Source organism: Marmota marmota, unplaced genomic scaffold (genome assembly GCF_001458135.2).
Source record: "Marmota marmota marmota unplaced genomic scaffold, marMar, whole genome shotgun sequence".
Classification (NCBI taxonomy): Eukaryota; Metazoa; Chordata; class Mammalia; order Rodentia; family Sciuridae; genus Marmota; species Marmota marmota.
Window position 1 is genome coordinate 15,762,600 of NW_026000142.1, and position 27,542 is coordinate 15,790,141.

General features: G+C 37.4%; 1 protein-coding gene across 3 annotated transcripts in view; it reads left to right on the forward strand.

The window, feature by feature from the left end:
- Cped1 (cadherin like and PC-esterase domain containing 1) overlaps positions 1 to 27,542 on the forward strand; it is a 256,611-nt gene that overhangs the window by 223,519 nt on the left and 5,550 nt on the right. For all 3 annotated transcript variants that reach the window (XM_048786037.1, XM_048786036.1, XM_048786038.1), the window contains 4 exons: positions 8,614 to 8,834; positions 9,091 to 9,192; positions 9,595 to 9,682; positions 13,679 to 13,825. In XM_048786037.1, the coding sequence (XP_048641994.1) occupies positions 8,614 to 8,834; positions 9,091 to 9,192; positions 9,595 to 9,682; positions 13,679 to 13,825 (558 nt within the window). The remainder of the gene's footprint in view (positions 1 to 8,613; positions 8,835 to 9,090; positions 9,193 to 9,594; positions 9,683 to 13,678; positions 13,826 to 27,542) is intronic.

Below are 27,542 nucleotides of genomic sequence, written 5' to 3' on the forward strand. Positions count from 1 at the left end.
GTTTGTCTAAATTATAACTAGCCCAGAACTAGTGGAAATGCAAAGGAGGGAGATCCTGAGAAAGATATTTCACTTTGAGTCACAGGATTTGGTAATATAGTCAGATGCCTACATTAATAAGGCTCATAAAGTAGAGATAATTATAAACATTGAAAGCTGCAACTATGTTATAGCACTTGGTTTAGGTAAGCTCCGTATATTAACTGGAGTAGGTAAGCAAAAGGTTTCCCAGTTTATTTGTTTTTTACTTTCCAGTAGAATAATAAAAATATACTAAGTACTCCTTAATTCTCATGCCTGATTACTAAGACAAATAAGTTCTCATCCTAGTCAGAATTTTAATAATTACCATACTATTCTAAAGACAAATAAATCTTAAGGCATAACAATTACATAAATGTAAGAAAAAGTAATACAAATGTTTTTCTTTTTAAATGTATTGTATGCTGACTTTTTTTGGTATCTGTTCCTACCATGTCAAATATTCAATAAAAGTAATATATTACTTTAGCAAAATTCACTTAACATGTACATAAGGACAATGAGGTAGTAATGATGCAGGAAGAGGTTCAGACAGGCAATCAGAAAGCCTGAGCTATGGTTCTCCATCTCACCAACAAAGTGATTATTTTTATTCACTAAACTCATCAGATTTACTATGCTTCCCCATGCCAGATATATTGCTGCTATCAGTTACCCATAATGTTATCACATAGTCGATTCCCCCCATCACTTGAAGTTCTGAGACATGAAACTTTCATGATGTCACTTTGTTCATTTATCTAAAGTTTTTTGAGGTAAGAAGCTATCCCAGGAGTGTACAGCATTTTTCCAGATGCTATTTTTCTAGTGGAAGAAGACAAATGAGAGAAGTAATCATTGCAAAACAGCATGATGATTGCCACAGTAGGAGGCAGTCCCCAGATACAGACTGGAAGGGTTTGGAGAAATTGCCAGAAAGAAGATGGCTGGGTAGAGTAGTGTTTGTACTTTGAGGTCATCTATGAATCTGTTATTTTTAAATAGCTTAATTGAACAAGAAAAGTAGTGATCTTCATTTTTCCCAAGAGAATTTGCTGTGAGAATCCCATTCCTCAAGCCTGAGTGCTTTTTACTTCCTGCTTAGTGGGATAAAGGGGAAGGATTCAACCAGGTAAAAAAGGCACTAGCGATGGCACTAAGGTTCTGATTTTTTCAGGTCTTCAGTTTACACACCTTGAACATATAAAAGTAGGGTCATACTAAACACATAATTTCTAAGAGTATAGTAGCTCGACTAACCTGAAGACCTAAAAGTAATACAGAAAGTTAGCAATGATGGTGGAATGTGATGGTCATCATTATCCAAAGTATATGAAGACATGAATTGGTGTGAATATACTTTATTTACAACAAGAGATATGAAAAATTGTGCTCCATATGTGTAATGTGAATCATAATGCATTCCACTGTCATTTATTTAAAAAAAACAATAAAAATTTTAAAAAAGTAATACAGAAAAAAATGGAAAATAAGACATTTAATTGTGAGCATCCAGAAATGTCATTCTTGCCATGAATAAGTAGTTCAAACCTATTGTGCTGCAAAAAGAAACAGAGAAAACAAATCTTTAATGTCAATCCTAGATTTGGCAAGCTTCATTTTGAGGGAACATATTAAACTGAGTTATTTTTCTCCAAAGAATCAAATGTAAAGGCAACAGAGTTTGACAGGTCCAGTGAGAACTATTGAAAAGTTAGGCCTTCAAATAGCATTCTGCTTTCTTTAGAATCTCCAAGTAGTCATTTCTCTCTGTCAGGTTTCCTTAAGTTGTTATTATGACCCATTCCATCTTTTTCCTACTGTTTTACATTGATGAATGCCAAGACTATGCTTGAAAATACAAGCCCACCTGCAAGGACAGAACAAGACACAAACCAGCTGAGATTTGAAAAGGGGGTCAGGTTTCCAGTAACTTTGACCAGGAACCTCACTGCACTTAAAGACCTGTGAGCAGCACTGAACTTTCTGCACCTTAGTCATTTCCTTCATTTCAGCAGCGTTAACAGAAGGAAAGACGGATCAAGCTCTTGAGTGAAAAGACAAAGCCACCTTTCTCCTTGGAGGACTTGTTCAATTCATTTCTGTAGCACACTTGAGCATTATGAAGGGCAGGTACATGTGAGACCCCTTTTCAATTCTAGCTTTATCCAAACAGGATGTGACTCACTTATAGTTTTTTATAAATATGTTTAAGTTTTGCGATTCTGTGTTGAGTCAAAGTAAAATCCGTTGAATCAAAAGCTAGGATTCCAATTATATGTTCACACTTTTCTCTAAATAGATACCCTCTTCTTAAAAGTATGAATGGAACATTGATAAAAATTTGTCAGAGCCCACCTTTAGAATCACAGTGTGAAATACGTAGGAAATAGTTTAGAAATATGACAATCAAATTTACTGCTGAAAATCAAGCAACTATATCATGTAACCCAACTGAATGAAACAAGCCCTTATTTTGTTTGTCAGTGGAAAACAGTTCAGAATTTAAACCAGTAATAAAATATCTGAAAGAAGAGTGCAATTAAGAAAGGGAAATATAAAAGGCAATGTTTACTGAAAGTACTTGAACTCAGCTGTTAAAACAGGAAATGTAACTTAAATTTTTAAGTAATGTTTTCAAGCTAAGTAGTGTCTTGGACCTAAAGGTGTTTAAATTTTGAAGTGTGGCTAATTTATAATAATATATTGTGAGTAATGTGAATTCCATTATGGCTACTTAATTTATCATTGCTGTCACTTTCAATAATCAGGGCAGGATAAAAGAAGGGAGTGCACCTGACACTCCCCAGGAGAGGATGACTCATACTTGGTGCCCTCCTTCAGCATTCAGTAAATATACCCACAAGCCAGACAAAATGGTGACATAAGCAGTTCAGTTCCAACAGCTAGAAGAACCATGTTTAACTGGCATTATATAGTTGCTTGATTTTCTCTGTGGTCAAATTTTGTGTTTGAAGGCGATTTGCTTAAATTTCAACCTCACATTTGTTTTTACCCACAAACAGCAATTTGGCTGCCCATCTACAGTCAATTTAATTAAAATGCACGATTGGAATACATTCATTGTAGCCAAATCACATGGCATGGAGAGATGCTTTGTTGAACTGGATTTTTGTCATTACTTAAATATCATTAGTGATCTGATCTGCCAGGGCTTCATGTTACAGCTGGACAACCCTTGTCTCCTTTAGAAATGGGTGTCTATCTTATGAGAGCACTTCTTCTCAATCCTGGGGTTCCTCAGCACCGCCATGAAGCTTTCTCAACACAGGTGCTATGCTTGGCCCTGAGATAGATGTGATGATGAACAAGACTTCTTGCTGCACTTTCATCTTCTTTATTTATACCTTGTGAGTGCTCACCAGTCAGCAGGCATTACCTATGCTAGTAGATGATAGCACTTCTTGCTCTACTGTGGGACTTCCCCTCTTGGATATTTCTAAGTAGGATATTTCTGTGGGTTCCTGCTAGCTGGGTGAGCCCTGTGTTGTCAACCTCATGCATTTTATTGGGCCATAGGAATGCTTACATTTCTGTACAGATTAAATGCAACCTATGCTGAAGAAAGAGAAAGAGAAGGGAAATAATTTATAATCCCTGTGATGCATAAAAGGACTTCTATTCTTAAAGAAATGGTTTCCTGACACAAATAATAGTTAGAAATAGTATTTATTGATAAAGACACAACCAAAACTTTGGGAACTTTTGATTTAAACATTCAGTGGAGTTATTTTTACTCCATAAAAAGAAAAAACAAATAATATTCTTACTATTTGTATTTAATGATCTTTTTTTTTTCCGTCTCCAATTGCTTGTGCCCACCAATACCTGTATATGCTAATCTAAGGAAATAAATTTCAGAGGAAAGAGGAAAAGACATTTATTAATTGTATGGATAGTCATAAATATTTGTTATAATTTAGGGATTTTGAAATAGAATTTGTCCTCTAAAACAAATAGTCTGCACAGTTTCCTTTTAATAAATTTCAAGAAATCTGAATGATCTAAAAGATATAAAAGACTGAAAATGAATCATATGACTGAAAAGAACCACTCTTTAATTTATGATATTAATTTTAAATTCTGTGTAGTATGTTTAAAAGGGCTGGCATTTTGATGTTAGCAATCTTTTAGTTAGGAATACCAGTTAACCTCTTAGAAAATATGCTTCACTGATAGAACAATCAATTTAATATCATAACTTCATTTATTTTATCTATGCTTTTATTATTTTCAACTTTCATGAATGGAAAGGCAATGAGATTGGCTTAGTCCGACTTTAGAAAATGATCTTCCCCTGGGGCTGGGGTGGTGGCTCAGAGGAAAAGTGCTTGCCTAACATGTGTGAGGCACTGACTTCGATCACCAGCACCACATAAAAATTAAATAAAGGTATTGTGTCCACCTACAACTAAAGAATAAATGTAAAAAGAAAGAAAGAAAGAAAATGGTCTTCCCAAAGCTATGTTGACTGAATTAAAAAATGCTATCAAGATATTTGCTGTATAACAGAACTTGTTTTGCAAATGATGGTGGTGAAGCTCCTGGCATCTGTGTAGCTCTTATTGGTCACAGATGCATGGGGGGTAGCCCCAGGGACCTCCTCTGAGCATGATGGTTTGCTCAGGTAACAGTTTCTCTTTCAGTCCTCCATCCAGAACCTTGGTTTCTGTAGCAGCCCTCTACAGTAGTAGCAGCTTGGGTCAGTAGTAACAGCTTGGTTGTGGAGGGGGGAGACTGTAGTAACTCAGTTATTTCCATCTTCCACATCATTTTCTCTGAATGGACTGAAGAATTCAAAGTGCTTCACGAGGCACTGCAAGGCACCCTCAAAAAATGCTGCTGGCTTCTCCTGTGCCTTAATGCCAGCTCACATCCATTATGTGCTTATTGTGTGCCAGCAACAGGATAAGTATTTAAAGTCTCATGTAAATCTTCTGAGGTGGTGCTGTGTTTTTCTCCATTTTACACATGAGGAAATTATACCCTGGAGAAGCCACACCATTTGTCTAAGATTTTCTAGGTAATAAAGAATAGTACCTTAGAATTCTGAAACACAGTTGTTTTGTCTCTGATCAGCTCTGGCGGGTCATATCTTCAGAGCTAACCACACAGAAAGACTGGAAATCTACAAGTTTTGTCATTATTTTTCTCTCAGTAACATGCCACTACTTTGATTTTTCTAAACCTCTGTGTCTCTCGATAGCCCATAATATAGATATTTAGGAAATGGACCTTGATACCAAAATAAAGAGAAGTCCAAAGAAAAGTCCTTAGTGGTGATTTGGTTTAAAGCTAGATCTTGAGGGTCCTTTACTAGTATCATGGTCTGAGTGGCTTCCTTTCTGCCAAATTCATAAGTTGTAAGTTCTAACTTCCTAGAACCTCAGAAAATGTCTATAAAGATAGGGCCTTTAAAGAGGTGAATAAGGTAAAATGAGATTATCTGGGTGGAGTCAACCTAATCCAATATGACTAGAGTCTTTAATAGAAGCGATTAGGACACAGACTCACACAGGGTAAGACCATGCAAGACAGAAAGAAGACAATGATAGAAGAAAAAGTTGGCTACGATCTACATACTGTTGGGTCGGGCTCCAAATTCCTTAATAGGACACCCATAGCACAAGAGTTAATAACAAGAATCAACAAATGGGACTTACTTAAACTAAAAAGTTTTTTCTCAGCAANCTGCAAATTGGTGCGGCCAATTTGGAAAGCAGTATGGAGATTCCTTGGAAAGCTGGGAATGGAACCACCATTTGACCCAGCTATTCCCCTTCTTGGACTATTCCCTAAAGACCTTAAAAGAGCATATTATAGGGATACTGCTACAACGATGTTCATAGCAGCACAATTCACAATAGCTAGACTGTGGAACCAACCCAGATGCCCTTCAATAGATGAACAGATAAAAAAAAATGTGGCATTTATACACAATGGAGTATTACTCTGTACTAAAAAATGACAAAATCATTGAATTTGCAGGAAAATGGATGGCACTAGAGCAGATTATGCTAAGTGAAGCTAGCCAATCCCTAAAAAACAAATGCCAAATGTCATCTTTGATATAAGGAGAGCAACTAAGAACAGAATAGGGAGGAAGAGCATGAGAAGAAGATCACCATTAAACAGGGACGAGAGGGGGGAGGGAAAGAGAGAGAGAAGGGAAATTGCATGGTAAAGGAAGGAGATCCTCATTGTTATACAAAATTACATATAAGAGAAAGTGAGGGTAAAGGGGAAAAGAAAACAAGAGAGAGAAATGAATTACAGTAGATGGGGTAGAGAGAGAAGATGGGAGTGGAGGGGAAGGGAGGGGAGGGGGGATAGTAGAGGATAGGAAAGGCAGCAGAATACAACATACACTAGTATGGCAGTATGTAAAAAAGTGGATGTGTAACCGATGTGAATCTGCAATATGTATACGGGGTAAAAATGGGAGTTCATAATCCGCTTGAATCAAATGTATGAAATATGTCAAGAGCTTTGTAATGTTTTGAACAACTAACAATAAAAAAAATTAAAAAAATAAAACTGAAAAAAAAAAGAAAGAAGACAAGCCAGAGAGACCCTTTGAAGGAATCAGCCCTGCCAATCACTTGATCTTAGATTTCTAGCCCCCAGAAATGTGAGCAATTAAATATCTGTTATTGAGGCACTGAGTCTGTGATACTATGAAATGATAGCACTAGTAAACTAGTACAAGTGGATTTGCATAATCTTTAGTATCCAAATTAAGAGTGTTCATGATGATTCGATATCCCTGTTTAAAAATCAGAAATCTAGTCCAGAAGAACAGTTACAAGTTAAATCTAGTTAAGAAGCAATTCATTTCCCAAATTATTTTATTGTACTGAAATTTTATTGCCCTACATGGAACTTGACTAAGAGGTTTGGTGTGGGCCTTGGCATATTATTCAGTTAATCTTGACCAGGTTTATGGTAAGAGTATTGGCTCTGAAGGCAAATTGGAGAAACTTTTTGGATTTCTTCACACAACTGTTTTGACACACTTACCTTGGAAAGAATAAACCTTTGCAGATTCTCACCAAATTCACTTTGGATGAACAAATGCAGAAATTCCTGAGAAATTATGGCAATTCTGGCTGTTTAAATCTGAATAAAATATGTGCATGACCAGTGAAAAAAGAAAGAAAGAAATCAAGAATAAACTCAGTCTTATCCAAAAATATTCAAATATTGTCCATGGAAAAAAAATCCTCTTTTACTTTCAATTCACTAAGTGTTTTTAAAGGGCGCACATGGTACTATAGAGAAATAGAATGAGAAGGTAACCCTGATTTCAATTATTCCTTGATAAGATATGAGAAAAAAAAAGATGCAGATACAAATAGCCATAATTTCATGTAGACATTGATTCAATCTATAATGGAAGTAAAAATTTAATGGAATTACAGAGGCCTGAGAAGGTAATTCAAGCTAAGGGCACTGGGCCTTTTGGTAGAGGTGCTGCTGGTGTTGGGTCTGGAGGTTGACAGGTGGAATTGCAGAGGGAGGAATGTTCGAGGCAGATGGATTAACACAAGGAAAAACAGATGTTGTTGAGTGCAAATCATGTTCAGTGAAAAAGTAGGAGTGTGTCATGCTTACATGAGGGGACACATTGAGAGGAAGAGCCGTTTGCCCCTGCATAGAGTCAAAGGACCTGGGTGTGAGTCCTGTGTTCACCATTTACTAGATTTATGATCTCAGTCTTCCTGAGTCTCAAATTCCTCATCTGTGGAAATCTCCAACTAGCAGAGCATGACATGCAATAAAACTTCAGTAACTGTTAGCTGAACTTAAATAGTTCAGACTTGATTCTGTAGGATATGGAAGCCAATATAAATTTTAAACCTGCAAATAAGATAACCAGAAGTAGATATTTAAAAATTTATCTCAGCAATACTGTGTGTTGAATAAATTAGAGGGCAGCCACTGTCCAAGAAGGAAGACTGCTCAGGAGAGTGCTGCAATAGTGTAGCTGAGGGATAGAGAGAGCCCAAAGAAGGCTGGTGGTTTGGAAAGGGGGTGATGGATGTGGGAGACTTTCCTGGGGAGCAAAACGGCACTGGGCTATACAACCTGGGACATGGCATGATGTGCAGAAAATCAGATTCTAGTCATATTTTTTTTTCAAGTAATAACATAACCTCTAGGGCTAGCTACCTCTGCAGATTCTCTGTTTTTACATCTACAAAACATATTGAAAAATCCTGAGCACTAAAATATTTCAAGCATCTTTAGAATCAACAAGCCTTGTTAAATGAGTAGATAAAAAAGCAATGAACATATGGGAGATAAAAAAAATTGAAATTAGCATGGAGAGAAAAGTTTTATGCATTATTGAGTCAACAATTAGAGGATGTCATTACTGATAATATAGAAGAGAGGACAAGGAACAGGTTGGGTGATGATATGATAAACCTGGTTCCAATAAATGTTATTTTTGAAGGGCTGTCCTTTGATTAGACATGTGATTTTATGAATATTCAAAAATTAGTTATTTTAGACTATCTTATAGCATGTAAACATGCAATTTGGAAACAAATATCTTTTTCTTTATAGATTCTTTTCATTGGTGATTCAACCAACAGAGGGATCATGTACTATCTGATTGAAAGACTAAATGAAACGCTCCAGGAATGGCAGAAGGTGCATGGAACTAAATTGTATCCCAACGTCAATGGTGGGAAGACATTGGTTAGTTACTCCTACTATCCCCAGTTTTGGATAAGTCCTTCACTGAGACCAACATTTGAGAAAGCACTTGAACATCTCCTGCAAAGGTACAATGGAACTATTATGAATGGCACAAGGCCACAATGTCCTGATGTTTTACTAGCAGTCATAATTGCTCACTGTATATCAAATGTGCTGAAAGGCTTAGATACTCAGTAATGTGGCTGAAAACGAGTTGCAAATGACAAGAAGGTCCTGTGATCAGGAAGCCAGACATGGTTCAATGAAATGTGAGGCAATGCAGTTAAAATGTTTACCATCTGTTTTAAAGCAACATGTGTTGTTTTTCTTTCTGGATTTCAGATCACGTCCCCTAGAGAATACTGGCCAGACTGTATTGGTTGTTGGTGGTGTTCAGTGGCTTAATTCCAACCACCTGCAAATTATTCACAAGGTTTTGAAAAGGTAAACTGCTGTGACAGTAATTGTCATTGATATTTAAAAATTTTTAAAAGGTGATATTGATAATGGCTAAGTTTTATCAAGACATTTACTTAAATAACACTTCATAATTTAAACTTAGATTTAAAGCCTGGTTTAAAATATTTCAAAATACTTTTATATCTAATCACAACAGGACTCTTCATTATTCAAATTTAAATTTGATACAGATCAAAACCTGTCCACTGATACCAAACTCAATCCACGAAATCCCCTAATACACATCAAATCTGTAAAATGGGAATTTGGTCCTGGATGCCAGTTATCTGATTCTCAAAGGATTCTGCTTGATTTTGGGGGGTAATTAACAAACACCTAAGCTGTAATTATAGTTTGTGACTTTGGAATTCTGATCATTTCATTCAGGGAAAATTTACTCAATATCCTAGTGATCATCAAAACTTTGGGAATTGGATTCCATCTGCCAGTGGACGGAGTGCATTTCTTAACACAGGTAAGCCCGTTTCTTCTTGGCTATGTGAACTTCATAATTCCAATTTTGATCCCTGTTGGAAGAGGTTCCAAAAAGGACACCTTCATGATGATCAAAAAAGATTATATACTTAGAGATTATAATTTCAAATCATTTATAATTATTCCTGGAAAAATGAAACCATAGCCCACAAATGTGTTGCAAATAATTTGCATTGAGTTTATAAAAGAAAAAGGGGTGCTGAACCATGCAAAATTAAGAACTAAGGTATATAAGAGAGAAACCTCTTCAAGTATCAGTTACCCATCAAGTTTTCATATGCCTTTCTAGGCTATATAAAAAGGCTTTCTTTTCTTCAGGTTCAGGCTAAGACCACAAATGAAATTGCCAATATCAAAGAGTCCTTTGGAAAGGAGTGGCTTTTTTGAAGACAATTGCTTTTTTTTTTTTAATATCTTTGAAGTAGTATCATTGTCTTTTTCCCTATAGTTGGACATTCATGAATGAAAGGAGTTAGAGGCTTCTGACCAGAAGAAGATAATAAATTCTTCTCACCACTGAATAGAAACTGCAGAACAAAAAAGAAAAACCACATCTGTAGGTCAGAGAACCAGCTGCTCTTGCTCAAGTGAGGAGAGTCCACCAGCAGCCCAAATCTGCAGACAATTGCACAGTCATGGTTCAGGGGTGTAGTGGGAAACTGGGCAGGCAGGAAACTGTCCATTTGATATGTAAGGAGTTAAGATTTATTTTTGTGTCTGTGTGGAGTATACCTAGCTTTTCCCAGCACTGAGCACATTACCCCCTCTCTTTTCTGGAAACTTTATATCTTCTATGATACCAAAACGGGAGAACTGGTTGAAAGTGACTGATGTTAAACCTTCAAATTCAGCATCTTGAACTCAGCAAGGTTTAAGATAACTTAAAATGAGTTGAGCCATTTAAAAAAAAAAACTGAGGTCGCTGAAGGGCTAACGTTTACTGGGGACCAGGAAAGGGGACTCTGATCATTTTTGGTGTGGGTTATGAATTGGAGCCCCTTTAATGTTATCTGAGGGCTTCCAGCTGAGATTGCAATTCCTTCTTGACTCTGGTAGCTCCACTGTGCTGCTTTGACTGCAGCTCCTTGGAGCAACTGGAGCATTCATGGCTCCTGCTTATATTTAGGTTATTAACTCACAATCCACTCATTCCAGCTAACATTTCTTCAGCATTTGCTGTGTGCCAGACCCTGCATCAAAGACTTTGCCTGCCACCAGAGCTTTGCTGGTGCTCATCAGTCTTTTCCAACAGAGTAAGGACAAAAGGAAGGAAGGAGAAAAATAGTAATATGGTAGAAAGGGATAATAGCAAGTAAAGACAGAACATAAATCTCAACCCCCATCATATACAATTGCAAGACTGATAACTGCCCTCCTCTCTAGAATTATCCATTTTTTCCTTCGTTCCCAGAGCACATGCACACATATGCCTACACACACACACACACACACACACACACACACACACTGAGCTCAGTCAGGCTAAGCATGTGCTGCTTCTCAAGCACACCATGATTTCAGGCCTTTGAAACCACTGTTCTCTTTTCTTGGATCCTACTCTCCCCACCCCTTCACCTGTGTCACCTCCATGCCCCCTCACTAGTTTAAGTGCTTCCTCTGGGAGGACTTTCTGGACACATTTGACTAGGTTATTTTCTCCTACCATGAGTGGCTAGAATAGTGTCTATGTCCTCACTCTTATCACCCAGCGCACACAAACCTTGGTTGTTCATCTTCCTGATAGGCTATAATCTGAGAACAGGGACATACATGGAGATAAGGGGACCTTACATGGGTCACTCTGGTACCCCAAGTGCCAAACACGTTTCTCAACACATAGTGGACCCACAAAAATATGGCTTGTGCACAAAAGAATGAGTGATTGTCTTAGTGATTTGGATGTCCCCAGATCACCCTTTCCCATTCATTCCTGTCCTAATGATGACTCCCATCTGAGTCCCAGCAGAAATTGTCTCTTGCTGCAGAGGCCCAACATGCCCATGCTGGAGTGCTGAGACTCAGTACCCTTTCTTGGCCTGGGCCACTAGGGTCATCTCCGCTCTAGAACTCCAGGTGGCATTAGCGAGAGCTTCTTTTGCTACTGCATTGCAATTCAACTCTTTACTCTGCCCAGTTCATCTTCCCTTGCTCCCTCATATGTGTTGATCCCCAAAGCACTGTCCTGTTAGCTCCCTGCATTCAAATATCTATTTCCCACAGAACTGGTCTTTCTCTAGAAAAATTTCTCTGGAAAATGCTTAAAGTTTCATGTACCTTTTGTAACTAGGTACATTAAAATGAGAGAATACTTGTAACTGGACAAGAAGCCTACACATGAAATTGAGAATACTGAATATCATTTTTTTTTTTTGGAGTTGGGAGATTACCAGGGATTGAACTCAGGGGCACTCAACGACTGAGTCACATCCCCAGCCCTATTTTGTATTTTATTTAGTGACAGGGTCTCACTGAGTTGCTTAGCCCCTCACTTTTGCTGAGGCTGGCTTTGAACTCACAATGCTCCTGCCTCAGCCTCCCAAGCTGCCGGGATTACAGGCGTGCGCCACTGTGCCTAGGGAACATCATTTTTATAGGATCATGAAGGCCCAGAGAAAATTTGCATGTCTCTTTCCTCCAGGGTGTTTCTTTTGAGCCTTTTCTATTTGCTTCCTTTATTTTGAAGTAAACCCTCTTCTCGGTCATGTACAAATAAATATGCAAGTACAGTGAAAGCAGAAAATTTTATGTATCTGACTGCTTCTTTTACCTTGTAGTTGGATTAACAAATGGAAGCTATTATTTGTCTTTTTACCTATGAAATTATATTTGTCCTTTGAGAAAAGGAAAAGTGAGTGCAATACATTCCCTGTGTCAGTTTGGCTTCTCCAAGCACAGACAAGATTAACTGAAAAAGAGATAAACAAGGGGGATGCCTGATACAGGGTAAAAGATAAAGGGAGAGATGTGGGCGAAGGCAGGAGGCCCTTCAGACCACAGCATCCCAATGCATGTTACTGGATCCTGCACCAAATATCTTTTGAGTGCCTAGCATTCCCTGGGAACTGGACTGGACTGCAATGGGTCTGATATGAAAAGAGAGGAAGAAGGATGATTTCAGTAGAAAGCCTAGGATAGCAGGTCAGTTCTGAGAAACTTAGCCAAGCCACAACAAAGCCCTGAAGCCACAATGATTAGCAGAGTGCACCTGAACTAGAACTCCCAGCCATGCTCAATCATTGCCAGGGACTTGGCGCCTGAGGGAGGGAGGAATCTGATCCACAGTAACAGCAGCTGGAGCCTTCACTCAAGTCTGCTGCTCCCCCAAGCACACACCTCTCTTCCAGCCAGCAAACCTCACTCAAGACTGCTCAGAACCTCCTCTTAAAGCCTCACCATCCAGCTCTCCCCTGGCCCTGACAGCTACTCCTTCCATCAGTGCAGAACCTGGCATATTTTCCTCTAATAAAGGACTTAATAGCTGTTTATGAATCTGTTTCTCTTATTAGAATGCAGTGTCTTAAGAACAGAAACCACAATTTATTTATCCTTGTATTCCTGACTTGCAGCTAGAAACTAAGCACAAAGCAGATGCCAATTAATGTGACTCAATAAATGAGAATCCAAATAGCTGAACCTAGCACTCATGATTCTTAAATGTCAGTTTTCAAATTGAAGTTTTAAAATATTTATTATAGGCAATACATTTAATTTCTTTCTGTGTAAGGGAAAGTTCAAAACTATGTGTCTCTATACATTTTTATGCAACACACACTCTCAAACAGTTATATTGATGTCTTGAGAGAAAAAAAGGATAGAACATGTCTTTATTTAAAAAATGCATGTGAAATTCTTTATCGCACAATAGAACCGATTTCTGTTTTAAAAGATGGCATTTATATGGTTTCTGCTTGAGTTATGAAATCATAAAATAATCTACTGCTAATAAAAACCCTTATTCTTCTACTTTGCAATACAGAGTGAAGTACAAAATGTATGGAAAGAAAATATGATTATTCTGGATGCTGCAAAAAGTTATGGCTATGAAGTGGTTGACACATTCACTATAACCATGGGGCGATATAAAGAGTTTCTGCAGGGCAGTTGTGGATGTCATTTCCATGAGGTATTTATGCTGGCTTTCTAATTTTTATAGCTTTTTATTTGAAAGAAAAATTTGTACCTTTATTTTACATAGAAGAAAATTATATCAGAAGGAGATCAAGTGATGTGCTCATCCTCACTCAGGCAAGACTTGTAGTAATTACAAATTTGGCTATTTAAATTAGTTGTTACAGCACCACCAAAAAAAAAAGTTGTTAAAATTAGATGCTTAAAAACAAGGGTCATTGGTCAATGCATGTGGGAAGATAGGAACCTGGGAACCTGGAGAGGGCTTGCCTTCCCCAACACACTTCAAGCCCTCCCATCAGAAATCTCATCCAAAGGACATGGCAAAAATATTCAGCTTGGGAATCAAGTCTATTGAACGTGCTACACTAATTGAGTGTTTAACTAATGCATAGCAGAGAACTGTGGTTTGAATAATTTTTTTCTTCTGCCAATGTAATAATAATTCTGTTTCTAATTAGATATTAAGTAGGTTTAGCTGATAAGGTAACAACAAAGAATAAATATTTTCCCTCCCAACCTTTCAGATTCTTCTGTGTATTTCCTCCCTACTCCTTGAATAAAATCTTGGATAGATCCCATAGCTTTGAAAGGTTGCCAATCATTTTCATACATCAGTACTAAAATTGTCCAGTCCTATGTCATAACCACATCATTCCTCTCCCCCAGTTCAGGGCTGCCTGTCTCAAAAGCCTAAAGTAGTGGAGAGAATGCAAGAGTTTTCTCTCTTCCCCATTTTGCTTTGCTACACTTCTTTTCCTTGCTCTGTTGGCATCAAATCAGGTACAGAGAGTATGTTGAAGAAAGAAAGATGTTACTTGAGTGGTACAGGCATAATTCAGCAATAAGCTTTCTAGGTATAGCATGCTGCTTCTTCCTTTTTTAATGAGTGCTTTTGTGAATGTCCTTGAAAAGATCCCCCACCGGGACATTCTGTCTGCAGCTTTCTTGATAAAGGCAATACCCTCTCTTAGATTCCTTCTTTGGCCCCTTGGTAACTAACAGTCCACTCTGTTGGAGGTCACATTGCCCCTCCAGGCATCCTCTTGGAAGATATTCAACTTGGCACTAGGCTTGCTATACTTAATTAGTCTCATTTGGTCTACAGAAGTATTCATGCATCCTTGTTCCACTGTTGCTGGAAATACAGTTAATTCCCAATAAAGTCTTCTCTTTTACTCTTGCGTGGCTCTCTCTCTCTCTCTCTCTCTCTCTCTCTCTCTCTCTCTCTCTTCTTAAAGTGAATCTGCAGCAAGTATCTCATACTAGGTCTAATGCCCTGAAATTCCAATAGACATGTGTCCACCTCTCAAAGTTGGCCTTTTGAATGTCCTTCTCACTTGGTTTTAAGCTAGAAGGAAGCAACTTCCCGAAAGGGAAGAAAACCACAAGGCATTTGGAAAACTCACGTAAAAATCTCTCTCTTTCTTTTTTTTCGTCTCACAACTCTTTTGATGAGACAAGGGTTTATATAAATGGATTTTGCCCACACTTTTACAAGTCACGAATAGATTGTCCAGAGACTGTTTGGAATATAAAGTTTCCTGGCAAATGCTGTTTGGGTCCAGGTCTCAAGAGATTCAGCTGACAGAGGTGAAGAGAGCCTCCATTTAACCTTCCCATCAGATACTGGGTCACTCATCCTTTCCATTTTGTCTCCTTTTGTTAACTGGAATACATCCCTTTGTGGGTTGACTAGGGAGAAAACAACTACAGATTCTTTCTGATCCTCTTTTCAGCTGTTAGCTGACTGTCACATTCCATCCGCATCCCCAGATTCTTACAAATACCTCAAAGCTATGGACACTGCCCTCGTCCTGTATGATTTACTGATGGATGCTTCTTAGTTTATTATGTGACCAACAGAACTGCATCTCAGAGAAGTGAGAGCCGGCAATTGAAGTAGAGAACCTGACAAGATAAATTTTGATCCGGCAGCTTGAAGCTTGACTGTGCTGCTGCAGAACATATTTTAAGTTGTAGGAGACTGTATGCCTACTAATTGCTTCTACAAGAAAATATACCACCCATAAAGTACTTATCCTATTTGCAAAAAAGTCAGGATTAGAAACACAAGTGTGTTAGTCTGGAAGAGCAAGAAACAATGAATTGTCAGCTGAGCCAGCCCAGGATCATAGTTGGTCACAAAAGCACATCCACAAAAATGGGGACTTTGAAAGACAATGTACAGATTATTTTTTCCCTCTTTTAGAAAAAAAAAGGTTTATTTATTTACGTTTATATAATGTGCTTTCAATTAGTTTTTGTTGAGGAGAGTGCTTTTGTTTTTGTTTTTGTTTTTGTTTTTGTTTTTGTTTTCAGCTTTAGGGCTCTTAAAGTCTAACAAGGAAATGTTCTCCAATGATTTCCAACAGGACTCCAAGTAAAATCAGAAAATGTCCTTTCTACATGGGGTTACACATATCTCCTGCCACAGTATCAACTGGTTTACACTAACAACCATGGAATGTGAAAACCCCCCAAAGACTCCTTGAACCATCAGCACTAGGATATTGATTTATAATTATTTCCAATAAAATCTATCCTAAATTAGCAAAATAATGATTTGAGCATGTCAGGTAAAATTGCTTCACTTGCTTGATTTTCTTTTTTGTGCCTTGATCATGTACAAATTGCCTCTTCTTAGCTCTGTCTCTAATGCATGCTGTTTTGATGGCAAGCCATTAGAGAAGCCCCCTCAAATTATCCCAACTGATTCCTGGTAGTGTCACCTACTTGTAAGTTTTCATGATTGAACTGAAATACACTCTGGAAGCATTTGCCTTTTCAGTTACGATATGGAGTTGATAAGATCATCTTTCTCTGTTGACTCCCTTCATCATTAAGTCTCCAAACGCGTTCATTGCTCAGGCATAATTGTTGCTTAACTCTTGGACAATTTGTACCACTTGTACTTCAGGAAGTCTCTAATGCTGACATTGATGTTTTATAATCTTTCTAAACCATCAGCCAGCATCTTAAATCACTATTAGCTTATTACAAGCAATCAAAAAAATCTAAAACCTCCTTATGAAGAATGGTTTGATGATGAATGCAGCAAGCCAGGAAGAAGTTGATTACAAATTTCATGCAAAACATATTGAAGGGCAAACATTCTGCTGATAGTCGTTTTTTGCTCTTTGCTCATTTTATGAGAGTGGTAAAAAAAAAGTTTGCCATAAAATAATAACAAAATGAGAAACAGTTGTGTTAGAGCATAAGAATTTTGGCTTGGGGGCTGTGTCTTCTGGTGTTCAATTAAACCATTCCCACAATAGTTTCAAGAGTACCTAGGAATATGGGTATAATCATTACAGTAAGACCTTGACACTTCTTCTTTGCTTTGTGGACAGGATTCTACTACAGACATAACAAAACCTGCATCAGTAAACTTTTATTGCCATAGGTGACATTAAAGGTCTTGGAGTGTCGATTTATCTGTCAAGGCACCAAAAGAGAATATGTTGCCACCATGATTCTATAAACAATTTCCCAAGTGGTGTACCTCAACTTTGGCTAAAGAGTTCCTGTTGATTAGAAAAGCAGGTGTTTTTCTTTCTGGGTGGAAATGGAATTTTGTTTTCCAGTGTTTGTGCAGGACAACAAACAGGATCCAGGTAGCTCTTGTCCAAGAGAGGTTTTGGACAGTGTTGTGTTATGTGAACAAGCTTGAGCCTGGCAAGTGTTCAGAAATGTTATCAGCCCAAACCTGGTTGCCAAAGAGGCAAATTCACCAACAATTGTGGTGTGATTATTAATTAGTCTAATCAGTTGTACAGACTTTATACGATATCTTGTTTTCTGGCAGATGTTAACTAGAGCTTTGACTCAGTCAACAAAATCCATCTGGCATCACGAACCAGCACTAATACCTGCAGGTTTTCTTTGATTTTGGCACAGCGGAAAGAATAAAAAAAAAAGGAGTTTCAGTTCCTTGCTAGAGATGATTGCCCATTATTATTTAATCTTCATCTTATAATCTTTGTTATTTAATCTTAACTAAACAAAACATTATGTGGCCTAGAAATGTTTTTCTCCTTTAAACTTTAAAATTTTATATCTAAACACAATGGAGAAAAGAAAATCTTTAAAATTCATCTACCTGAAAAAAAAAGATATTTAAGTAAAAACAAATGATCCACATATAATTAGCTGATATAGAAGATTCTAGAATTTAACTATTAGCATAGCTATTTTTAATAAATTTGTAATGACAGTTTACTTAACAGGTGTTTTTGAGTACCTACTCTATTTTACTATTGTTAGAAAATGAGCCAAGAGAATACCTTAAAGGATTCCCATAAACATTTCAAAAGCAGCATTTCCTAAAGGAAGAATTAATATTCCCTTTATATGTGTTCCCTTCTGCTTTGTGCTAACATACTCTTTGCACTGCCATTTACAAACTAAAGACACTCTTGACTTTTGTTTATTTTTCTTCAGTCCCCTAACAATCTTAACCAACCAGTTACCAAGTCCTGTTTACATTCTGGTCTTCAGAATCTTTCCCCTATACTCTGTTTCAGTTTCCATAATTTGTTTATTCTTTCAATCATCCAACATTTGTTTGTTGATTCCAGTTATTGAGCTAAATGGTAGTGAAGCAAAAATTAATAAGACACATTTTCTGTCCTCAATATATTGCTATCAAGGACTAAAGCATTTGGAAAAAAATATTACGAAACAATATTTTAGGTGACATGTATATATGAGACTATTGTGATCACACCAAGACACCTAGCCCAATCTGAAAACCATCTATGTTGGTTGTTGAAGGATGAACAGACCTTAGTCAAGTGATGGCAGAGGGAAGATGGTCCCAACTTCATGGGGTAATGTATAGCTCTGAAATACCCACTCCTCTCAGGTTATAAGAAACCAATCTGAATAGTATAGAGCTTCAGACTAAAGGGAACTGGAAAAAAAAAGTAGGCAAGATCCAGATCATGGTCAGAGCTTGGAATTTCATCCTGTAGGTGGTAGAGACCGATGAAAAGGTTTGAAAGAAAGGAGTGATTTTGTTTCAAAGGGGTGAGTCTAGGAATAGTGATGTATGGGAATAGTGATATGCTAGGAATTAGATATAAAGAGTGTAAATCAGGGAGGTTAGTTAGGAGATACTTTTTCAGAAGTCAGATGAGAGATAGTAAAAAATCTTCCTAAAACAGAACAGAGTCAACAAACCAGGACAGAGTGAGGTGGACAAATCCAAGCCCTATTAAAAAAAAATAACAATAATAATAGCGGTTGATCTGATCTGTGGAATGAGGGAGTAGGAAGAACCAGAGATGATTCCTTTCCTTGGTGGCTGATTAGACAGCTAAGATGGGAATTGAGAAAGAGAATAACTGAAAAGGTACTGGCTTAGGAGAAAGATGAGGAGTTCAGTTTTGAACATGTTGTGTTTGAGATGCCTGCAGGACATTCAGGTGGAGATCTCTAACAATGGGCAGTGAACATACTAGTACAAAGCTCAAGGACAAGTTAGGACTGGAGGTATAGTGAGAGTCATCAGTAAGTCAGCAATAGTTGAAACTGTAAAAATAGATCAAAGTCTGCAGAAATAGGAGAATTTGAACTTAGAGCATAACCTATTAGAATAAAACTCTAGTAGGGTATGGGGCCATAGAAAGCCATAGGGTAAGAATATAGAAAGAGATAGAGACGAGGTCCACACAGTCACATGTAATAGGTAGATCTAAAATAAGGATTTCAAAATACTCAGCTTTAGCCATGAAGAAGGCCCCATGCTTTCCCCCTTTTGTTAATGCATTATAGTTAGAGGTAATGGTTCATTTTGTAAGAAAATCCTTTCTGACCACCTTGAGAGTACAGTAAGATATTGGCAGCAGGAATTAGACTAACACAGAGTGCAGAAATCTGGGACATGAGAAAAGGGGACTTGTAAAGTCTCTCAACAATTAAATGTAACATAGAGGGAAAGATGTTGGATTTAGAGGAGAAAAGTTTGGGTCATGTTTGAGCACAGAGGAGAAAATAATCAAGCAAGTGTTATATTAAAAATACAGGAGAAAGTAGGACTGTTGGAGCAATGCCCTCAGTAATTGGGTCAAGGTCACCTGTAAGTTGTCAGTATGTGCTGGTAAAGATACAAACTGGGGAAGAAGGTCCTTTCTTCCCTAAAATTTATTTGCCCTAGACTATAGCAATATTTTTTTCTCAGGGTCTCCAGTTTCACCTACTTGAATCCATCCTTCATGCCTCCACCAGAAGGTTCCCATACATCAAATCTAATGTAATTCTTTAATATCTTTCAGTGGCTCTGTACCGAAAGAAAATCACAGAAACTCCCACTGCCTGCCATTGCTATACCACCCACCTACTTTTTTTTAAAAATGACTCCATATTGATTTTTTTTCTGAATAAAATGAATACTATTCATTTTATCATCTGCAAATGAACCCTAACCTTTTCTATTATCTGATTAGAAAGCAGAGCCTAAAGAGAATATAGGTGCTGGGACACCCCAGCCCTTTCAAAGATGTTTGTGTGCAAAAATTCTGTTTTAAAGTGAGTATCTCATATTGAATGGTGGTAACACCAATTAAATTGGGATCTCTCTTTTAAGAAGAGTAATTAAATAGAGGATGAATGAAGAGATGTCAGTGTCTTTATGTTGAACTAGTACTGTGGCATTATGAGTAGGCTATACATCCCAACCTCTGCACTACAGATACCTGCCCTCACTTCTTCATATTCTGCATAGTAAGTACTTATGTCTTAGGGTCTACTACCAAACTTAAGAAACCAAACTAAGACAGGTATTGAACTGCCTTGAGTTACATTTCCTACTTGCTATTTTCATGTTCTAGCCTGGTGAAAACAGGATCTGTGGTTGGAGAAATACTATATATGCCTCCACTTTTTATAATATTAATATACTAATGTTATTTGGATTCCCAAATAACATTAGTATATTAAGTGATCCCAAAGCTCTTATGGCAAATAAAGTCTAGCTTCATCCATGGGAGGTGTGCATGCCTGTAGTTCTCAGAATTCAGGGGGCTGAGGCAGGAGGATTCTTGAGCCCATGAGTTTGAGACTGGTTTAAGCAGCACAGCAAGACTCTGAATCAAATATAGATAGATAGATAGATAGATAGATAGATAGATAACAGATAGATAGCTAAAGTCTAACTTGGTTTGATCCATTTTTTTCCAAACTTTTCTTGACCACAGAGCACTTTCCTTATTTTTGATATTTTAAGTTTATTTACAAACATATCTAATATGCTGTGTGAATTCAAGTGTTTGATCCATTTTTCAAAAGGATTGCACTTCCTATAAGGCTCTTCATATGTGTTAAATGAAAGAACTAAAACATCCTTATTTCTTAAGCAGGTGAAGGAAGCAGCAAATCAGATCCAAAGCATAAAGCATAATTAGTAGTCACTTCTTGTTTTCCTCTGAAAATGGCAAATTGCTCCCTGGGCTCTCCTAGTGGCTCCCAGGGACCACAGTGGCTGTGAACCTCTTGTGCTCTGTACCAACATGATGTTGTTTTCAGCTCTGCAAAAAGTGCAGAGAGGGAGAAGGAGGAAATGACAACCCTATATACCCTGTTTCTTCATGACCTTGTTCCCTACGTGCTCCATTTTTCTTTTTATAAGAACAACTATTAACATCCCACTGAAAACACTTTGGGCAGGGTCCAAAATCATACATGGAATACAGCCTAAACGTGGCAGATTGATCAGAAGCATTTATCTTCTTTTCCACTTGAAAAGAAGACATAAAGCTATTTACCCGCCCTTCCCAAATTAAAAGAATAATATCTCAGAACCGACAAGAAATTCTAATTTATTTTATGAAATGTGTTGATCTGGCAAAGGAAACTGCAACTTTAAAAGCCTGCAGAAAAGAAACACTAACTGTAGGAGGCACAACCTGCCCATGAGTGTCCTAAATAGTTTGCAGTCGGAAATGGGCACAAAGTTGGTAGAACACTGAGTCCCCTACCCTCATTCCACAGGAACCTATATCCACACATACAGTATCTTTTAAAATTGAACTGTGGAATCTGGAGTCAAAAACACAGGTCAAGAGTAAATGAATCCGGAGGCTCAAAACAGAAAGTAAAAGTTGGCAATTGGAAGATAGAGCTCGTCTCACCTTCTCCCCAGACCTAGAATGCATAAAGTCAGTCAGGAGGCTGGAGAGCCCTTCTGACCAGAGATAACTGATTTCCTTTGAAAAGGCAGAGCTGAGCTGAGAAAATCCCTATGGTGAAGCCAGCAGTTGAAACACTGGTCCACACAAGACTAGTCAAGTAGAATTAGAGTTAGGAGTTAGAGTCTCAGCTGTCAGAATAAGAAGGGCTGGGGATTAGAAGTAGGATGGGAGACAGACAATATGCTCATTGCAAATCTGGAAACCCCCAAAACTGAGCAAAACTCATTCCTTAAAGACATTTTAGACTTGTCCCCTAATCCTCAGCATCTTTGGCCCATTCAAAAGCTGGACTCCCTTCAATCAAAACATAGTTTATTTCATGTGGCCACAATTAAATATTTGGGGAAGAGGGTGAAATGAAAGAATTCTCTATTATCTGTCAAAAGTGCATGATGTTCTGAAATGGAATTATGAATTATAAAGACTGGCTTCTAGCTATTGTTTGCTGCTTTATTTTTATTTCATTTCTGTGAATTCTTAGGCTACTTTTTCAGCTGGTCATAATTTTGTGACTGGATCTTGGATTGAATGGCAGACTGCACGATGACTACACCAAATAAAAAATATTTCAATAGCATACATTTATCCTAAAAATCTACATTAGCATATTTGGCCTGGTCAATCTCGTGTTTTCCAGTCTTAGAAAGCCATTACCCTCATTCCTCTTCAGACCCTACTCATGATCATGACACATGTTTGTAATCAGAACATCCCTCTGATCCAGTCTAGGGTGATTCTGGAACACTTGCACCAAGAAAATTGTTTTCTATTTTGTTCTGTGAACCTGGAACTACATCAGAAGCTCCTTCAGGGTTATTCAGGTCAAGATCGGTTTTAGGAAAGGTATTTGCTTGTAATCTGTCTGGCACTTTCCAGTTCACCAAGCCTGCCCGTTTTGTACTGGCTTTTGGAAAATTCAAAGTTATTTTAGATGCAGCTATTAATTGTCACAGTAATACAATCATTCTGAACACTTACATGAAACCAATTTTGAGTCTTGAAGTAATTATATATTTAATAGTAAAAGTTGCAATGTTAGTTTGGTTGTGTAATTGATAACATTTTTTCACTTGCTTGGAAAGTCTTAACACAAGCCACTCATGTAGAATTGTGGCCTTTAGTGTGCCTTCTAAAAGGCCATGTGCCCAAGCTCTTAATGATGTAGGGATATCCATAGATCTGTAATCATAAACGGAGAGAATCCTTAACATATAAGAAACCCTGAAAAAGTAAACATTACTTTTATACTCTAAAGCACAGAATTTCAATTCTTATTCCACTGAGTCACAGAAAAATGTGATTATCTACACAGCATATATATTTATAGCTCTTGATCCCAGCTCCCAAATTAAGCCATCCTAATTTCTATAGTTGATATATTAAAAATATAAATTGTTTTGAATATTCTGTAAATTTACTTAAAAGTTTATATCTACCTGTAACTTAATCTAAATTTGAATATTGCTGTGAGAAAAAGTTTTAATATAAGACTTATAAAAATAATAACACTTTATTACATAAAACAACGCTAATCTAATAGGTGGACACCAATTGCCCTTCACTACCTCTTCTTAATTTTCAATATAATTCAACATGAAAAGTCACAAAAAAATAAGCAAACAAGGTAAAGAAAAAGCATTATTTTTTATTAAAATGGAAAAAAAGTTTTGGCATTTGACATCCATGCTTAAATATTGTAAACATTTGCCAAATTGTATAATATAAATTATTAACCATAGGTAGTGGCTTCTTTCTTAAGTAGACATGTCTCTTTTTCAGTGGCCAAGACATCTGCACCCAAATTTAGAGAAGCATTTAGGTGTGTCAAATGATTAGTATTTCTCTCTGAGGGAGCTGATTACTGTGCACAAACATCTGGAGACTTAGTCTCTGTTTCAAGGATCACATCTTTCACTGATGTCTTCTAATGACTCATTTCGATTGTTTATTATTATCACTATTCCCCAGAGGTAACCTAACATTTGTATTGCTAGCAGTTCTCTTGCAAAGCTACTTTCCAGTTGACACTTCAGTTGGATTTTAACAGCCCTAAATGGTGTTCTGATTTTGGGAAGGACCCAAGTGGGCACATGTTCACACAAGATCAAAGGAAAGAAGCAATTTGCTCTTTACTGCACAGGTATCAAACGTCTCTTTCTGGCATACATCTCCAAACCTTAGAAGTGTAGCTAACTCCTTTTTGTCCACTGTGGAGCCTATGCAAATAGGTAAAGTAATATTTTGAAACTCAGGGAAGTTTGACAGCAGTGTTAGATACTGATTTTTACAAATAAGTTCAAAGAATTAATAGCTTTGTGAATAGATTATAATACCCACCATAAATTAGCACTAAATCTTCCTAATGTACTAAGAACTATTCATTACATGGAAACAACATGGTGCCTGACCTTGCAGAACTAGTCCCAGACAATGTCTTTGAAGTCACTTCATTCTTGTTCTTACTTCAAGTATCTTAGACATGTGTCTTTATATAGTCCCCTTGAGGATAGGGACCATATCTGAATTACTCCATGTGTTTCCTAACGCAGAAACTCTGAAGAGTGAAAGATGGATATCATATATAAAAAAACATTACATTTTTATTTTATAAGATATAGTTTCATTTTGTTTCCTGTTATTTGTTGTTGTTAATTGCAAAAGGGTTACCTGAATTCTTGCTCATGGTAAACATCTGAATCTCACCATCATGCATTCATGTTCATCCACAAAACACAAACTAATTAATCAACAACAATAACAAAATCAACAAAGACCTAAAAGTACATAGCAGTCAGATCAGTAGAGTAGAGGGGAGGGAATAGAGTTGGGGAGGGGAGGGAAAAGGAAAATACTGGGGATTGAGTTAGCACAAATTAGAGCAAATGATAGTCTATGCCTTTATTATGTCAAAATGAATTCCAATGTTATGTACAACTAAAAAGAACCAAAAAAAAAAACAATAAAAAGAACCAATAATAATAATAATAATAATAATAATAATAATAATATCTATACAGTTAAAACAAAAACTCCTTCCTTTTCCATTGGAGACTATCTTCAATTTGGTACATAGCTCCATTTTAAACCAACCTTCTTGATTTTAATCCTATGCAATTAAATGTATTAAGCAGTCAACATTTAAAGTCACTGATTTATGTAACATTAGGTTCTATTTAGAACTACCTTATTTGTCTGTATAAGTTTTAGGGAACAGTAGTAGTTTTGAAAGCATTTTAATCTGTAGTATGAACATTCTTGTTCCTTCCATTCCACTACTGATTTCTGCTTATACTTAGCCTTTAAACCATATTTTGCCATCAAGTTCCTAGAAAGCATGATAATTAAGGTTGTTTCCACAAAGAAATTCGCCATCTGAATCAAGGCAGGGACACAATAATACAAAGTAAAATATACTTGCCAGTTTAACAAAAATTTATTACGTGCCAGTTAATGTGCTGAATGCTAGATTTCAGAGCTCTGACCTCTCTAAAGATGGGAAAAAGAGATGCATAGACCTTCCACATGGCCTATGTAACCCCATTTACCCTGACTCTGCCTCCATCTGCTCATGATGGAACACTACTTCTTGCAAGTATTACATGCCCTCCCACCTGGGTTTCAATGTGCTTTGGGAAGGGGCTGTTCTCCCAGGCTCAGTGCTATTCCAGGAAGACACCCCTGATTCCTTGCTGTCTCTCTGAAAGCCCACATGCTGCCACTGCCCCAGGCACCAGCCATGGAGGCTCTCTTCTATGCTCTGCAGTCATGTACCCTCAGGGTTTCATATATATGCGGTTCTCTGTCTGACTTACTCTGTCCTTTGGTGTGTTCTCCATCACAGTTTCCAAAACCTGGACTCCAATAAGTTGTATTTTCTGTGAAACACTTCTCTTTTTTGTTTAGCATTTAGTTATAGTTTCTTGTCTTACCATGGAACCTAGAGAATCACACCTTTTAGATAGGAGGCACGATAAGTTTTATCAGAAGCTGAGTAATGGAAAAAAACATTGTCAGAAGGAACCCCAGTCCTCATGATCAATACAGCATGGTAGGAACGTCTGCCCCTCTGTACACTACACAGGCCACATAGCATTGCTTCCATCAGCCCAAACTTGGACTCCTCCCACAAAAACAGGCACTACTCTCCCATCCATGTTGTCCTATCCAAGAGACTGAATGACTCCAAGATGAGTGACTGACACAATGTGATATGAGAAACCACATTAATATCTAGAATGATAACGGGATTAGAAGAGCCCAAGAAGTTGGTGGATGGCAACATTGGGGAGATGTTAGAAGAAGCTATCCCTGGATGGCATGGATCTTTGAAGAACAGAAGAAAGGCTAGAGACGGAAGAGTGGTATTCTTGAGTGGCAATAGAGTATTCAGAGAAAAACAGCTGCCCCTAGAATCTAAAGAACATGGACCTTGGGTGGGTTGTAGCTCAGTGGCAGATTATGTACTCTGCATTCACAAGGCCCTGGGTTCCATCTCTAGCATCATGAAAAAAAAAATTTTAAAGCTAATTAAACAATGATAATAGATCATGGTAAAATGAGTATTTCCACCATCAGCAGCCCCTCTATTTCCTTCTATCCCCAACCCCCACACTCTGCAGAGGCTTGTAGAGGAAAGATGAAAGAAGCAAAGTTGCATTTATTCTTACAGATACATTTTAGAATTTGTCATACTGTTATGCTTACCAGTTGGGTAACTCCTCTGTCAGCTTGGGAAGCTTTGATATGGTGTTTTTTCATTTGTTCTTGTGTTTTTTATTTGTTTGTTAATTTTCTTTTTTTTTTTAGGACTGGGGATTTTTTTCAGGACTTGCACATGCTCTACCACTGAGCTACACTTCCAGTCCTTGTTTATGTTTATTTTGAGACAGGGTCCCACTAAGTTCCCAGGCTAGCCTTGAGCTTACAATCCTCCTGCCTCAGCCTCCCAAATAGCTGAGATTACAGGTGTGCACCACTGCACCTGGCCATTCATACATTTTTCACATCTCATTAAACTTTTTGTTTTGTTTTGTTTTGCAGTAGTGAGGATCTGAGCTACATCTCCAGCCCTTGATTTTATTTTATTTCATTTGTTTTATTTTGAGACAGAGTCTCACTGAATTATTGAGGCTACCTCAAGATTGCAATCTTCCTGCCTCAGCCTCCAGAGTCACTGGGATTACAAGCATGTAATCCCAGCAGTGTGTGTGTGTGTGTGTGTGTGTGTGTGTTTTGCCAGGGCCTTTTGCATGCTAGATGAGCACTCTACCACTGAGCCACATCCTCAGTCTTCATTAAACTTTTGATGCATTCTTCACCTGCAGCCTATAGATTATTGCTGAATTTAGTGAAGCTGTTTAGTATTTTCAAATAATTTCCTGTTAATCATTGATAAGATATAGAAAAGCTTTATAATTTCTAAATATCGACTTTATAATATCTCATTATTTTTTCAGTAGATTCCTTTGGGTTTTCAAGACAAACATATAGCTCCGCATAATTCTTTAGTAATTTCCTGCA